We start from the raw sequence: 14,204 nt of genomic DNA on the forward strand, positions 1-14,204 counted from the left end.
GGCAACAGCAAGGCAGCAGTCCTTCACAGCAAAGCAGTCCAGGTGAATCCTTTGGACAGCCAGGCAGTTCCCCTTGACAGGCTGCAGGATCTGGTCCAGACGTGTCTTAACTGGTGGGGTCAGGGACCCAGTTTATGTACCCAAAACTGCCTTTGAAGTGGGGGAGACTTCAAAAAGTTGTTTTGAAGTGCACAAGGTCCCCTCTCAGTACAGATCTGTCTGCCACGGTCCCAGTAGGGGGTTTAGCAGACCATTGTGTGAGGGCAGGCTACTAGCCTTAGAAATGTAAGTGTCAGGCCCCTCCACCCTTGCAGCCCAGGAAGACATTAGTATGCAGATGAGTGCAGGTGTGACTGAGTATCCTGTGTTTGTGACTGTCTGGGTGAAATGCACAAGGAAGCTGTCACCCAGCCCAGACATTGATTAGAGACAGGCTATAAGGCACAGATGGATTTTAAGTGCAGAGAAATGCTCCCTTTCTAAAAGTGGCATTTCTGAAATAGTAATATAAAATCTAACCTCACCAATGAGCAGGATTTTTTATTACCATTCTGGCCATACTAAACATAACCTATTTACCCCTTTCTGATCAGAATCTACCACTCAAACAGTATATGAGGGTAGCCCTAATGCTAGCCTGTGAAAGGAGCAGGCCTCACAGTAGTGGAAAACAAATCTAGGAGTTTTCCACTACCAGTACATATAAAACACACAGGTATATGTCCTGCCTTTTACCTATTTAGCACCCTACCCTATTGGTTACCTACGGTCTACCTGTGAGGTTCCTTATATGTAGAAAAAGGGGAGTTTAAGGCTTGGCAAGCACTTTTAAATGCCAAGTTGAAGTGGCAGCGAAACTGCACGCACAGGCCTTGCAATGGCAGGCCTGAGACATGGTTAGGGGGCTACCTATGTGGGTGGCACAGTCAGTGCTGCAGGCCCACTAGTAGCATTTAATCTACAGGCCCTGGCCACATGTAGTGCACTTTACTAGAGACTTACAGGTAAATTAAATATGCCAGTTGGATATGAGCCAATGTTACCATGTTTAAGGGAGAGAGCATATGCACTTTAGCACTGGTTAGCAGTGGTAAAGTGCACAGAGTCCTAAAACCAGCAAAAACAGTGTCAGGAAAGTGGAGGGGGGCACGCAAATTGTTGGGGGATGACCACCCTAAGGCTGTCAAGTCTAACACAGCCCAGTTGTGCTGGTATCAAAGTCAAACCCAAAAGGTTTGAAACCTGTGATGAGGTTCTGTGTAGATTACAGAGGCCTAAATGCCTTCATCAAGACTGATGCTCACCCCATACCTAGAGTTGATGAACTCAAAGATATGTTGGGGGCTGCCAAGCACCAAAGTATCTTTGATTTGACTTAAGGGATACTGGCAGATATCCCTATCTCGAGGAGCTGAGGAAAGGTCTGTATTACCCACTCCTGAACCCCCTTTTAGTTTGAAATGATGCTCTTTGGGTTGAAGAATGCACTTGCCACCTTTGAAAGGTTATAGGAACAGAGTTCTTTCAGGCCTGGAACGTTTCAGTGCAGCTTATCTTGATGATATTGCTGTATTCAATTTCACCTTGCAGGATCACCTGGTCCACCTTAAGGAAGTGCTGCAGGCCCTGCAGTAGGCAGGCCAGACTATTAAGGCAGATAATTGCCTAATCCGGCAGGGCTCAGTGGTGCTCTTGGGCCAACAAGCCGGTGGAGGCCATGTATACCCTCTTCAGCCCAAGATCCAGACCATCCTGACTTCAGATGCTACTAAGAGTCAGACCTTTTCAAGGGCTGACTGTGTACTTTATTAACGTTTTGGCCCTAATTTTAGCCGTGCCAATTGAGCTGACCCCTTGGTCTATTTTCTGATTCTATTTAGTCATTTTCATTTCACACTTTTATATTATTGTTTTTTGTTAGAGTATCTTATCCTTACTCTTTAGAATGTGATTAAGTATTATTACACACTCGACCCAATGGTAGCTTCCTTTTAAAATGTTTTTGAAATGCACCTATTTGGGAGGACCTGATTAGGGAAGCTTTTCTCATGGATGGTAACCATCCATGTCCATACTGGGTTAGTGCATGGTATTGGAGCAGTGTAATTCAGGCACCACCCTTTATACATTACAATATACTTGTATATACTCATATACAACATCAATATTGAAAGTGTGACAACTTTATTAATGTGCGTGATGCATTAAACCGATTAATAAAATTAATCATTGTAGTCAATAAGAATCTATACATAAGTGTAGTCGCTCGATTAATTGATCGATTGTAACTGTGGTCTTTGCATATTCATGTTTAACATTTATATTTTAATGTATACATATGTATGCATAATATTATAACTAAAGCTCATTTTGATTCTTGAGTTAAATTAGCCTGACTCCAGGCCTCAACTGAAATGTGTTCCTAATTATTGCCTGTAGGCTGTTTTCTGACTTTTTGCAGGTGTGTTATGTTTGTTGTTAGGGAGAAAGGTTTATTGTTTGCATTAGAAGACTGATAGAGAGGCCTCAGGAAGAAAGCTGGCAGAGAACTCAGAGAAATAATGGTCAAAGGAGACCACATGTTTATCACCTACCAGGGTGGTGGGGTGCTCAAGGTTGACAACTGAAGTCCCAGTTTTGATGAGAGGAGAACTTAAGGGAGTATGCCAATTCCCCTCACATTCCACAATTTGGTTGCTTCTTGGTGGTGAGAAAAGAGGTCTGGATGTTTTTGAAGCAACTGTTATATTTAATTGGCAGATTTCCCGCCCCCCCCAACACTCTGAGAGGGAGCATCTCTCTCTCTCTTGCTGGGATTTTCCATGAGTGTAAAGCTTTTATGCTGAATATTTATTTATTTCCCTGAACTTCTACAGAAATTCTATTTTGTGGTGACACCTTCTATGCTCCCTGGATAGAAATCCCCATTATCGAATCCTGTTCTCAATCTATGTTTAAAATAGAAAAGGTAAGTTCCTTCATGAAACACCTGTTTGCAACAATTTGCTTTATTTCCTTTGTGGCTGTTACCACCCTGTATCTCATATTATTACAGCTCAATTTATGTGCACATTTCAGCCACCAGACTATTTTGTTGTATCTTGGGAATCTATTTTACTTTGTTAATATACTGGATGAATTCATATCCTAAAAGAATCCCAACTGATTAAAAATATTGATTCCTAGTCCTTATTGTGGAATCACATTGGCTTCACAAGTTGGAAATGTTTATCTGATGTTATCTCCCTTACAGCACTTCAAGTAAAGGTCCATACGACCAATGGTGAACTAGGTTTGATGATTTTACAAAGAGACTCAGGAGTAACTATCCGCCTGCCACCAGTATGATGTACATTTAAATTCTCACATGGTTTGATGCATCCTCACCCGCCCTATACTACATGGACATATTGCTTAGTGTGTACTCCATTCCTTCCATGCTTCTTTGTTATGCTGTTTTTCAGCATGCACCATTACTTCTTGTGGGTTGCAGCATATGCATATTTGGATATGGTTTGCAGTGTCAGCTGATGATAAAACTAAGAACCTAAGTTTAAATAATTTAATAAGGCTTTTTTTGTCCTAGAATGTTTATGGTGGCTATTGACTTTGGCATTTGTCATGATTAAGATCCCACCTATTTTGCTTTGGGGTTGAAACACTGAAGGGGGATTTAACATATATATTTCGAGCTTCATAAGATCTAGGAGGGATTTTACATCGATATGCATCTCTGGGGTATCCTGTGGTTCCACCCATGATGATCAGTGGAAGCTGCCAATGATGAACCCCTTTTTATTTATGAGCCTTACCTACTTCGTCTGACCCAACAGGACACATGATATTCTTCTCTGTTCTCTCATAGTAAAGTGGGTGACTTTGCTTCTCTGGTGTTCATATGTCTTTCAGAATCAGGAAGTTGAATAGGAGGGCATGAGGCAGTCAGTACATCCAGCAAACACTCCAAGCAGTGCACATCCAGTCATTTTGAAGTATTAGTAGTAGTCTGTAGCAAAATAATTCAACTGAGATCTCCATGCTCCCTGAGACTGTAAACCAGTTAATTTACAGAATCCATGGGGAGGGGAAGATGTGTATAGTAAACCTAAGTTGACAAGTCATCAAATCTCATCAGATGCATATTTTGCATTGTGGCCTAGGATGCATAATGAGAGTGGGTCATAGCCTATGTCACAAAACCTCATTCAACCTCTATTTTATTTGAAAAATTGGAGGTCTTATTAATCAAAGCTGTTCTCTACCATTCTCTGTTGAGAATTTTACCCGTTGGTGGACACTCAGAAACTCATTTTTAATTTTCACTTCTTTTCCACAGGTAACGTCTGCAGTCCGAAATCATTTCCTGATGAAAACATATCCTTTCTACCAATTATAGTGGGCACTAATGGCAATTCTATCAATGTATGCCCAACAGGCACATACAATGGTGAGTTATATCTTTGTTGGCATTGAAAAGTGTGATAGCCTCACATACATTTAGTATATAATTTTTAAAGTAACTGAACACATAGGTTGTTTTGACAGATTCATTTTATACCATCATTTATAACGCCAGATAGTTAATATAGGCTTATTTCGTACATGTTCTATAGCATCACATGCATTTGTGAATGTCCTGCCCTGCACCGTTTCTGACTGACTTGAGGATACCAGAGCAGTTTAAAATGAGGACCATTTGCTCTTCCATAGCATCAAATTACAAAACTTACAAAATACAATTGTATTTTGTAAGTTTGCACCGCTTTTGTGTAAAAAAATGACGCAAATGCAGTGCTAAAAAAGTATAAATATGGGCTTTTGTTTGGTGTCTGCTTCCTCCCCGCCCAAGTCCTTCACTATATGAGGCGATCCTGCCCTGCCCATCCGACAGTCCCATACCTACGCAAGTCCATTCTTTATGTTTCTGATACTCTTTACCGACAAAAGGCTCCTCCTTTCTCTATACAGTTCTTTTTTTAAGTGAAAGTGCAGTGCATATTTATAATATGTTTGCCCCGGATTTGCATCATTTTTTTACGCAAATCCGGCGCAAACTTAACTCCATATTTATATATTGGCACTAGACATGTCTAGAGCCAAAATATTGGAGTTCAAGTCATTTTTTGCCTGCAGAAAACTACCTTGCGTCAATGAGATGCAAGGTATGCGTTCCCAGGCAAAAAATGACTCTGAGGCCCTAGCGCCTTATTTTATCCTCCCATGCAAAAATCACGCACGGGGGGAGGAGGGGTCACAAAATGGTTCAGGGCAGGCGTTAGGGGACCTGTGGGCCTATTTCCATGGTGGAACTCCATGGAATAAGTCCACAGGTACCTTACCCACGCCCCAGGACACCCCCCACACACACCAGAGGGACAACGGAGGATGGGGGATCCCATCCCAGGTAAGTATCAGTAAGTACTTTTTTTTTTTTTTTTTAAGTGCCATTGGGGACCCTGAATGGGCCCCGCTGCATGGCACTGGGTGCAATGGCCATGACCATGGGACCCTCGTCCCCCTGTGCTGGCCATTGGAGTGGTGGGAATGACTACTGTCTTTTCTAAGACAAGAGTCATGTGGTATGGATGGTTTTATGTCAGAAAATGACTCTAGGCAGGTTAGAGTCATTTTTTTTTTACTCTAACCTGCCTAACGTCATTTTTTGGTGCAAAACCCCCTGCTTCCATACCGCCAACCCCACCCAACTAACGTAATTTTTTTATGGCAGCCTACCCTTTGCATCGGCTTGCACCATTCCATAAATATGGTGCCCGGCTGGTGCACAGAAATGGTGCAAGGCGGTGCTAAACTTTTTGGTGCAAAACTGCGTTAGTGCAGTTTTGCACCACAATGTATAAATCAGAGCCTGTGTTTCTTAATTTTATTGTGATGTTCTGGCTTTCGTTACTGTGGAGTGAGGCAAGCGGTTTTGTTTCCTGCACCTCAAAGCTGCGATCCCCACCCATGTACGATATTGGGGAGGCTCAGCTGCTACTTCCTGAAGTCATGGAGTTTGCTGGCTGAAGAAAGAAAGCTGACAATCTGCATAATATCAATCAGCTTAAGGAAGGGGATACTCTTCAGATTTCCAGGTTAGACTTGCAGCAGTTCATAAATAAAGCTGTTGATGATGTGGTTAATGATCCTAAAGCCAAAAGGTTGGGGTTAGACCATGGTGATTTGGATACATCTCCAAGGGGAACATTTGTGCAAGGAAAAACTCTTTCTGAAATGTTATCTCACGTAAGAGGGGTATGGGGCCTTGACGAAAAGGTACAAGATTAGAAGAATTCTGCACCAATTACAATGGGTTGTTTCATGAGATTATAAACAACATCATTTTAAAATAGTGGAAGGACGTAAACATTCCATATTTTCTGAATAGGATATATTTGTTAAGGAATTTCTAGAAGGGCTTTTCTTAGATTCCAAAAGTTGATTCTATTCTTTCATCTATAGCATCTTCTTCACATTTGTCATTCAAGGATTCCACCGTGCCTGATCCGATTGATAGAGAAGTTGAATCAGCATTTAAAAAGTAATGTGTTGCTACTAATTTTGGCATAAGAGCCAGCTCTTATGAAGTTTAAGTTTCACAAGTTATTTTGAACGATTTGCAACTATAGTATACAGGAGAGTTATGATCCTTCAGCTGTTCTTGCACGGACTGAGGTACTTTACTAGTTCCTTTCGGTGTTACTTTAGATAATCTGTGGGATTTGACTTTGGCTGCAGGGGGCAGAGATTGGTATAAAGAGAACTCTGTGGATGAAACCATGGAAATTTGAATCAACAGAGAGATCCTCAGTATGAAAGCATCCATGGATCAAAGCTCTTTGGGGAAGAGCTGGATGACATGGTGCAGAGATCTGCTGAGCAGGAAAATATTTTAAAGCCATTTTAGCTTTAGCAAGGGAAGACATTTTTTGCACAGAAACAGAATCAGCAGTCATAAGAGGGCAAACGTTCTTTAACTTTTTGTGGCTGGGCTTGAGGTCAGGAAGTTGCATTTGCCAAAAAATCCTTACCACAAAGACATTGTGATAAAGATGGAAATGTTGAATGACTATATGGAAGTGGGAGCCAGGTTTAGACTCTTCCTCTCACAGTGGACTGTTCATGTTACAGATTGCTGGGTACTCCTGATAATTCTGGAAGGGTGCAAGAGTACTTCTCACATGACCTCCTCCCCTCTCTCTGTTCAGACTAACATCTTTGTCTAAGGACAGGATTAAGGGAGAAGACTAGAAATGTTGCTACTCAAGAGGGTGATTCCTCTCATCAGGCAGGAAAGAGGTTTTATTAATCTCTGTTATTGGTACTGAAAGCAGACTAAAACATCAGCCTGCCTTCAATACCAAGCACAGAGTCGAATAAAAGCCTCTCAGTTTGTGCAGAGGGGAGGAGGAGCCTTTTTGGGTAAAGAGGGGCAGAACCATAAAGGAAAGTATTTCGTAGGTATGGGCCTGTTGGGTGGGCCGGGCCGCCTCATGTAGTGAAAGACTGGGATGAGGAGAACCTAATTTGTGGTAATTAAATTTACCTGCAAGACATGGTTTATTAACAAGCAAAGTTCACAAAAAGGCCACCACTCAACCAGCTGCAGTAAAAACATTGGAGGTTTGGCTAGTTGTCATATGGCTACATCACAAAACAAAATAAAATGATGGACAGAGTGTTGAAACTTTTCAAACACTCACCCCCAGTCATGGAACAGGGTTTAATCCATCGTTATTTTGCTCACCACGTCACCCCAGTTTAGACCCAGCCACATGCAAATCAGTCTTAACCACGTTTCCCATGGGAACAGTCCAGCCCGAACTGCCAGGCCAGGTCTTCCTTCGACAGGAAACAAGCATCCTGGGACCAGGTCCAGTGTATCACCCTTCATCAGCCAGGCTAGCTAGAATCCAGTGGTGCAGTGAGCAAGGGGCCTACGTCTGGGCATGCCCTAACCACTTAGGGCGCACAAGGCAACATCACAAAACAAAATAAAATGATGGACGGAGTGTTTAAACTTTTCAGACACTCACCCCCAGTCACAGATCTGGGTTTAATCCATCGTTATTTTGCTTGCCACATAACTCCATTTAGACACAGCCACATGCAAATCAGTCTTGACCCTGTTCCCCATGGGAACAGTCCAGCCCGAACTGCCAGGCCAGGTTTCCTTGGACAGGAAACAAGCATCCTGGTTGTCATAGGCACAAGCCTAATCTATTAGTGCTTCCCCATGTGGGAATTCACATTAGTAATATGAATTGGGTATTGTATTGACGTCGAGAGTACAATGGGAATACAGTTGATAATAAGGCAAGTAGAAAAACGATTAAACAGTCTGCTTGTTTACGGATCCTCAGGATGGTAAGGTGTTTGGAGAGAAAAATATTGCTTGTGTGAGTAATCTCACTTCATCTTTGAATGCATAAGTCAATGCCATTGACTACTCCATCATGTGTTTGACTAGCTCTCTATTTTGGGTTTATTCTATCAGAGACAATGAACTTGATGCATCTCTTAGTAGCCAATAGTCAAATCCCTGCTAAGTTACATCGAATATTCAATTTTTATTGGCTGTGGTTTTAAACCTAACAGACTGCATTCACGATCAAGGAGTACCATGCACACACAGTGCTTTGTAATTTTTAGACCAGAATCCTAACAGTCAGTCTGCCTCTGACATTTACATAAACCAATGAACCATCGAACGTTTGAGATGTACATGTTTACCCAAATGTTTCAATTGTAGGTTCATTTAACAAAGGGAGACTGGGAACCTCACCTGGGGCCATATGTACGAACACATTTTCCCATTGACACAGAATGGGAAAAACCCTTTGCTACATCTGGCCCCTAGTTCCTAGTTTTACTGAATGAGGGATACACTCCATTGACAAAGGCACAGGTCTTTAGATCTGGTAAAAAAGATTCACTCAAGATATAAACCCAGGTCCCACCCATGTCATGGGAAGGCCTGACCAAGTAAAAACAGCACACAAGATGAGAGGTCTTTTATTTATTTAATGCTATTGCTGCTAGAGATGATTTAGGGCCTGATATAGATATTGGCGGACAAGTTACTCTGTCACAGCAGTGACCGATATTCCGTCCGCCGAAATCTAAATCCAGTAGTTCATAAGGGTTTTTAGATTTCGGTGGACTGGATATCCATCACTGTTGTGACACAGTAACTCGTCTGCCAATATCTAAATCATGCCCTTAATCTAATCGATTAATTATAATATGGCAGAGATGAAATCCTACTTCCAGTAAAACCAGGCTGGTTAGAACACATGAGTTTTTAACAACTGGAACTTTTTCCCTCTGTCTGCGGGTAATCTGCAGTCCTTTTGCACAGACCTTACAACCGCCATAAAATATCATATTAGACAGTGCATTTGTTGTAAGTAGTAAGCCCTGCTGCCCTGCTGAACGAAGTGAGCATTACTTCAAAGAAAATGTTATATGTATTGTATTATTTATATTGCAATTCATACTCTGTTGTAAGGCCAAAATTGTATAATTGCATGGGTAGCATGCTGCACCGTGTGTGGATGGCACAGTGATGCATCAGTTGTGATCCTGTATGGGAAGCACTTTGGTATCATGTGTGAGTGATTACACAGGTGGTCTTACTTTGTCTTGGGGTTCAGGGCCTACTTTTGTGGTGGCAGAGGAGTTGTGAGAGCTAGGTGCTGAAATTATAATCCTAATTACAGTGATCATTTACTCTGCAGGTCCTGAGCTGTTTTCTGTTATGCTTCCAGTTCATATCCCATCCCCACTATAGTAGTTGGGTCAAAGACCGTGAGGTTTTGTGAGCCTTGGAGGAGAGCTGGCAGAGAAAGGAGGAAAGAGGCAGGAGGAAGAAGCAGATATCTACCGTGATGGTCTGTGTTGTATATATAGGCTGTCCAATCAGGGGGGAAAGGTGAGGAGGGGATCTAAAATATATAGGCGGCTACAGCACCAATTGAGCCAGAGGGGCAGTGAGTTGCACTTTGCAAGTGCACCAAAAAGTGGGTAATCATGGGTGGCTATTTTCTCTGTTGGTCTGAACTGGCCTAAATTTAAATTATACAACAGAACATGTGTATCACTGCATTCCGGGTAGACTGTAATAACTTCTCTATACTTTTAATAATGTAAGTCACCCCCTTAGAAATGTCATAGTGCTGACATCCTGCATTATTTGTTGGTGTAAGTATAGCTGCTTCTATAATAATAGGGGCTCTAAAAATGTCATATTTGTCACCTTACTTTTGCCAGTTTAAGGATTTTGGAAGCTCTGGGCAAAACATATTTGGTAGCCGCTCTTTGGAATGAATGTAAATTGTATTACACATTTCTAGCTAAATCAAGCCTTCATGATGCCAAACATTACTAACTTTTATGTAAAACTTTAACATGGTCACAACAAAGTTGAAATACAACTTGACAGTCAGAGACAGAGCTAGCTAGGGAGGAGGAGAGTTTTAAAAAGAGAAATTGTATAGAAAGAGGTCATATAGATAAAAGTTCACTTTCCCAGGGGGCTGGTTGGAAGGCGGAGCCCCTGGGCAGTTCCCTCAAATGCCATTGGGGCTTTGATTGCGTTTGCCTTGCAATCCTTACCCTTTGGATCCATAATATTTGGATTTTTTGTTTATTATTAAGTCAGTCAGAGCTTAAGAAATCAACTCCAAACGTAAGCGTTCATCTGAACTGTAACCAGAGAAGAAGAGACCAGTTCAGCAGAACCCCAAAAAATCTTTTACAGATGAGTGATAGCACTGTGGTAATTAGAGAATATGCCTTTTAGGTGTGATACCAGAATACTGTAAATAAAATATCGTCTGACAAGAATTTTGGCGAATCTGCTCAGTAAAAAAAAAAAGAATATTTTGTTCTAAATTCTGTTTCCAAAATATCTCCACTTTGGATAGAAAATCTAAATCCGATTGGAGGATACTTTCAAACCAATATTTAGTTATAAAATGTCTGTTAGACAATATTGTTGCTAATAATATTCTTACATACAATAGAGTATGACATCATGACCATAAGACTACAATAAAGATGAAGATGGATCATTGAGAGGAGCTCCTATGAATGTGGTACTCAAGTGTATTGATTGCGAAGAGCACCCTTGTTCCCTGCAATATTTTCTCAATTGGTCGGCCCTTGACATTTATGGTTATTTCTGTGGATGGGAAAGAGATGCTAATAAGGTGGTGTGGGACAAGAGTGTTACTTGGTACGATCAAAATGGTCTGAACACTTTTGAGCAGCGGCAGAAGGCTTTAGGAACAAAGGAAGAGGGACGATGGCAAATCTGTAGATATGTGATGCAGAGGTTCCATTCAGGTGTGTTTGAGATGGGTGCACAGACATCAACTTTAGGGGAAGCTGTCAGTGTGTGTCAGGACATTGCTTTCAGCAACAGGAGGTTCTTCAGACCTTTCACACTCTCTGGAAGGTTTCTTCAAGTCCAAAGAGAGTGTAGGAATTTTGTAGGTGGAGATTTGTATGTTGACAGATCGGCCCAAATCTTCTTTTATTTAGTTTGATGGATGGCTAGTCAGTCCAGAGCGGCTGCTGTTATGCTGCGCTGTGGGACCTGGTCTAGAGTGCAGCGCATAGACAGAGGTGCCAACACCATATTTGCTTTCTGGCCACGAGGTCTGGGTCCTCAGGCCCTTTATTAATGAACACCGCCTGCATCATGGTCATTACCATCATGACCTGACTCAGCGGGGTACAACACAAAACACCCCTTTCATTTCAACATGCGATGGACGAAACCCATCACAAACATAACATTCGTCCTTTACCCAGGGAAATAAAAAGAACAAAAAAGAGGACATAAAAACAGATATATATGAAGAGATCATCTCAGTGGCTTCTAGGTGCCAAAACCACGATTGTGCAATCATTTGATAAAAGGTTGGCCAGTTAAGCCAGATCTGCTGGTTGGCAGACAGCCCACTATGAACTCTTTCAACCTTGTGGATGTTACGGGCTTTGGATGCAGATTGTATCTATCAGTGTCTTGTCTCTGGGACTCAGGACCCTCCTCAACTGTTCCACCTCCTTTGGGGATGATCTCTTCCTGCCGATCATTCTGTGTCCCATCAGGTGTTATTCTCGGTTGGGGTGGCTCTCAGTGTCATCATGCAGAGGACGTTGTGGCGCTAGCACCCCATCAGGTCGGTCCCTGGCACTGTCTTTGTCTTCTCCAGACAGACACTCTATTTGGGCATTATCACTATTCCCTGATACAAGATCAGGATGCCAGTATCGGTTGAAAAACTAGATGTTTCTTTAGATGGAATCATTACCTTTCTGGGTTGTGATCATAGTTCCTTTTAGGGCCCTTACCCTCCATGGTTTCTTCTCAAACGGCAACCTGAACATACTCTCAGCACGTCGATTCTTCATCAATTCTGATCTCACGCTGTCTGGCTCGCCTTTTCTTTGACATGCGATCATGTAGACCTTTCATTTGTCTGGCTCGCCCACATGAGGGATAGTATCTCCTGCCATCTGATTCATGCACCATGTAGTGGGAAGTATCTCAGTGATGGTGTGAGGGGTGAGTCGGTATTCACAGCGAAAAGCATAGAGGGCACACTGTATGTTCTGATTGCTAGCCTGAGCGATCCTTAAGACTTTTTTCAGCGTTCTCATGAAGTGCTCTGCTTCACCATTGGCCTGTGGCCAGCGAGGCGTGATCTTTCTATGAGTGACGTCCCTGGATGCTAGGTACTCTGCAAATTCTTGACTGTAGAACGGGGTACCATTGTCCATCCTGATCTCGTTCAGTATCCAGTGAGTGGCCATTATTTTCTCCAGATGTGGAATAGCTTGAGCTGCTGTGTTGGAGTTCATGATTTCTACTTCTGGATACTCTGAAAAGATATTTATCACCACAAACATGTGCTGGTTCTGAGCCATGGTATGGAAAGATTGTTTCTGTGATGATAGGCATGGGAGGCTGAGCATGACCAGCCACTTTACACATCCAGCAGCATGTCACGGCACATTCAACTTGATCATCCAGACCTTGGAACCACACCTTACTTTGGAGTCTAGCCTTTGTCTTCACCATTCCTTGGTGTGAGGAGTGGGCCAGGACCACCACTCATCTTTGTAGGGACGTCAGAATTACTAGTCGTGGACCTCTTAGAAGGCATCCTTCACGGGAGATAGCCAGCTCATGCATGACCTTGTGCAAGGAAGATACTTTTAGGTGGCTCCTTCAGTCCTGCAAGCCACATTATGTAAGAGTAAGAGTAAGTGCCAGTTTCCAGATGTGAGGGCAGAAATAGCTAGCTGAAGTTATACATCGGATGTGGTTGCTGCTCTGTTATTTCTAATGAGATCGGAAGAGATCGGGAACGCTCTACCACCAGCCACACATATTCCTCTACATCTTCAGCTTCAGAGGCTTCACTGGCAGTGGCTGGCCTCACATGCCTTAATAAGTAATCTGAGGTATTTTGGGATCCTAATCGGTACACCACTGAAAATCAATAGTCTTGTAACTATGAAATCCATTTTTCGATTCTGGAAGGTGGTTTAGATGAGGATCCATTAAAGAGGGGTATGGGTGGCTTGTGGCCAGCGTGAACAATAGACAGTTGTCAGTAAAGGTACAAATGAAAATGGTGACAGCCCTGGTGGACGGCAATGGCTTCTTTCTCGATATGAGAATATCGCTGTTCGATGTCGGTTAGTGCATGGCTGGCATATGCAACCGGAGCCCAACCACCATTGTCTTGCTTCTGAAATAGGACTACTCCCAGGCCAGTGGGGCTTGCTTCTACTGACAGTTCTGATTTTTTGTTGGGATCAAAATAGACAAATGTGGTGTGCTAGGACAGAGCTGTCTTGATGCCTTAATACAACACGTTCTGATTGGGCCCCATTTCCACATTGCATTGGTTATTGTTAGCTCTTTCAGAGGGGTGGTTAGTGTGGTGAGGTTTCAAATGAACCTCCTGCAGTAAGTGACCATTCCCAGGAAACTGCAAACGCCTGATACATTAATGGGTGCCACGGTGGACTGAATGCCCTGAACCTTTGCAAGGTCTGGAATGACCCCCTACCCTGAGAACCGATAGCCAAGGAAAGCAACTTCCTGTTGTTTTATGTAGAGTAAGCTCTCTTACAATTGCTTAAATGTTGCTTTCAGACAATGAAGGTGTGACTCAGTGGTTGGA

At 42.5% G+C, this 14,204-nt stretch overlaps 1 protein-coding gene across 1 annotated transcript in view; it reads left to right on the forward strand.

Annotated features, from left to right (window-relative positions):
- Window positions 1-14,204, forward strand: part of ADGRG7 (adhesion G protein-coupled receptor G7) — a 1,214,738-nt gene that overhangs the window by 227,909 nt on the left and 972,625 nt on the right. Inside the window, exon 3 of the mRNA XM_069204827.1 lies at window positions 4,337-4,447. Coding sequence (XP_069060928.1) covers window positions 4,337-4,447 — 111 coding nt within the window. The remainder of the gene's footprint in view (window positions 1-4,336; window positions 4,448-14,204) is intronic.

Source organism: Pleurodeles waltl, chromosome 8 (assembly GCF_031143425.1).
Source record: "Pleurodeles waltl isolate 20211129_DDA chromosome 8, aPleWal1.hap1.20221129, whole genome shotgun sequence".
Classification (NCBI taxonomy): Eukaryota; Metazoa; Chordata; class Amphibia; order Caudata; family Salamandridae; genus Pleurodeles; species Pleurodeles waltl.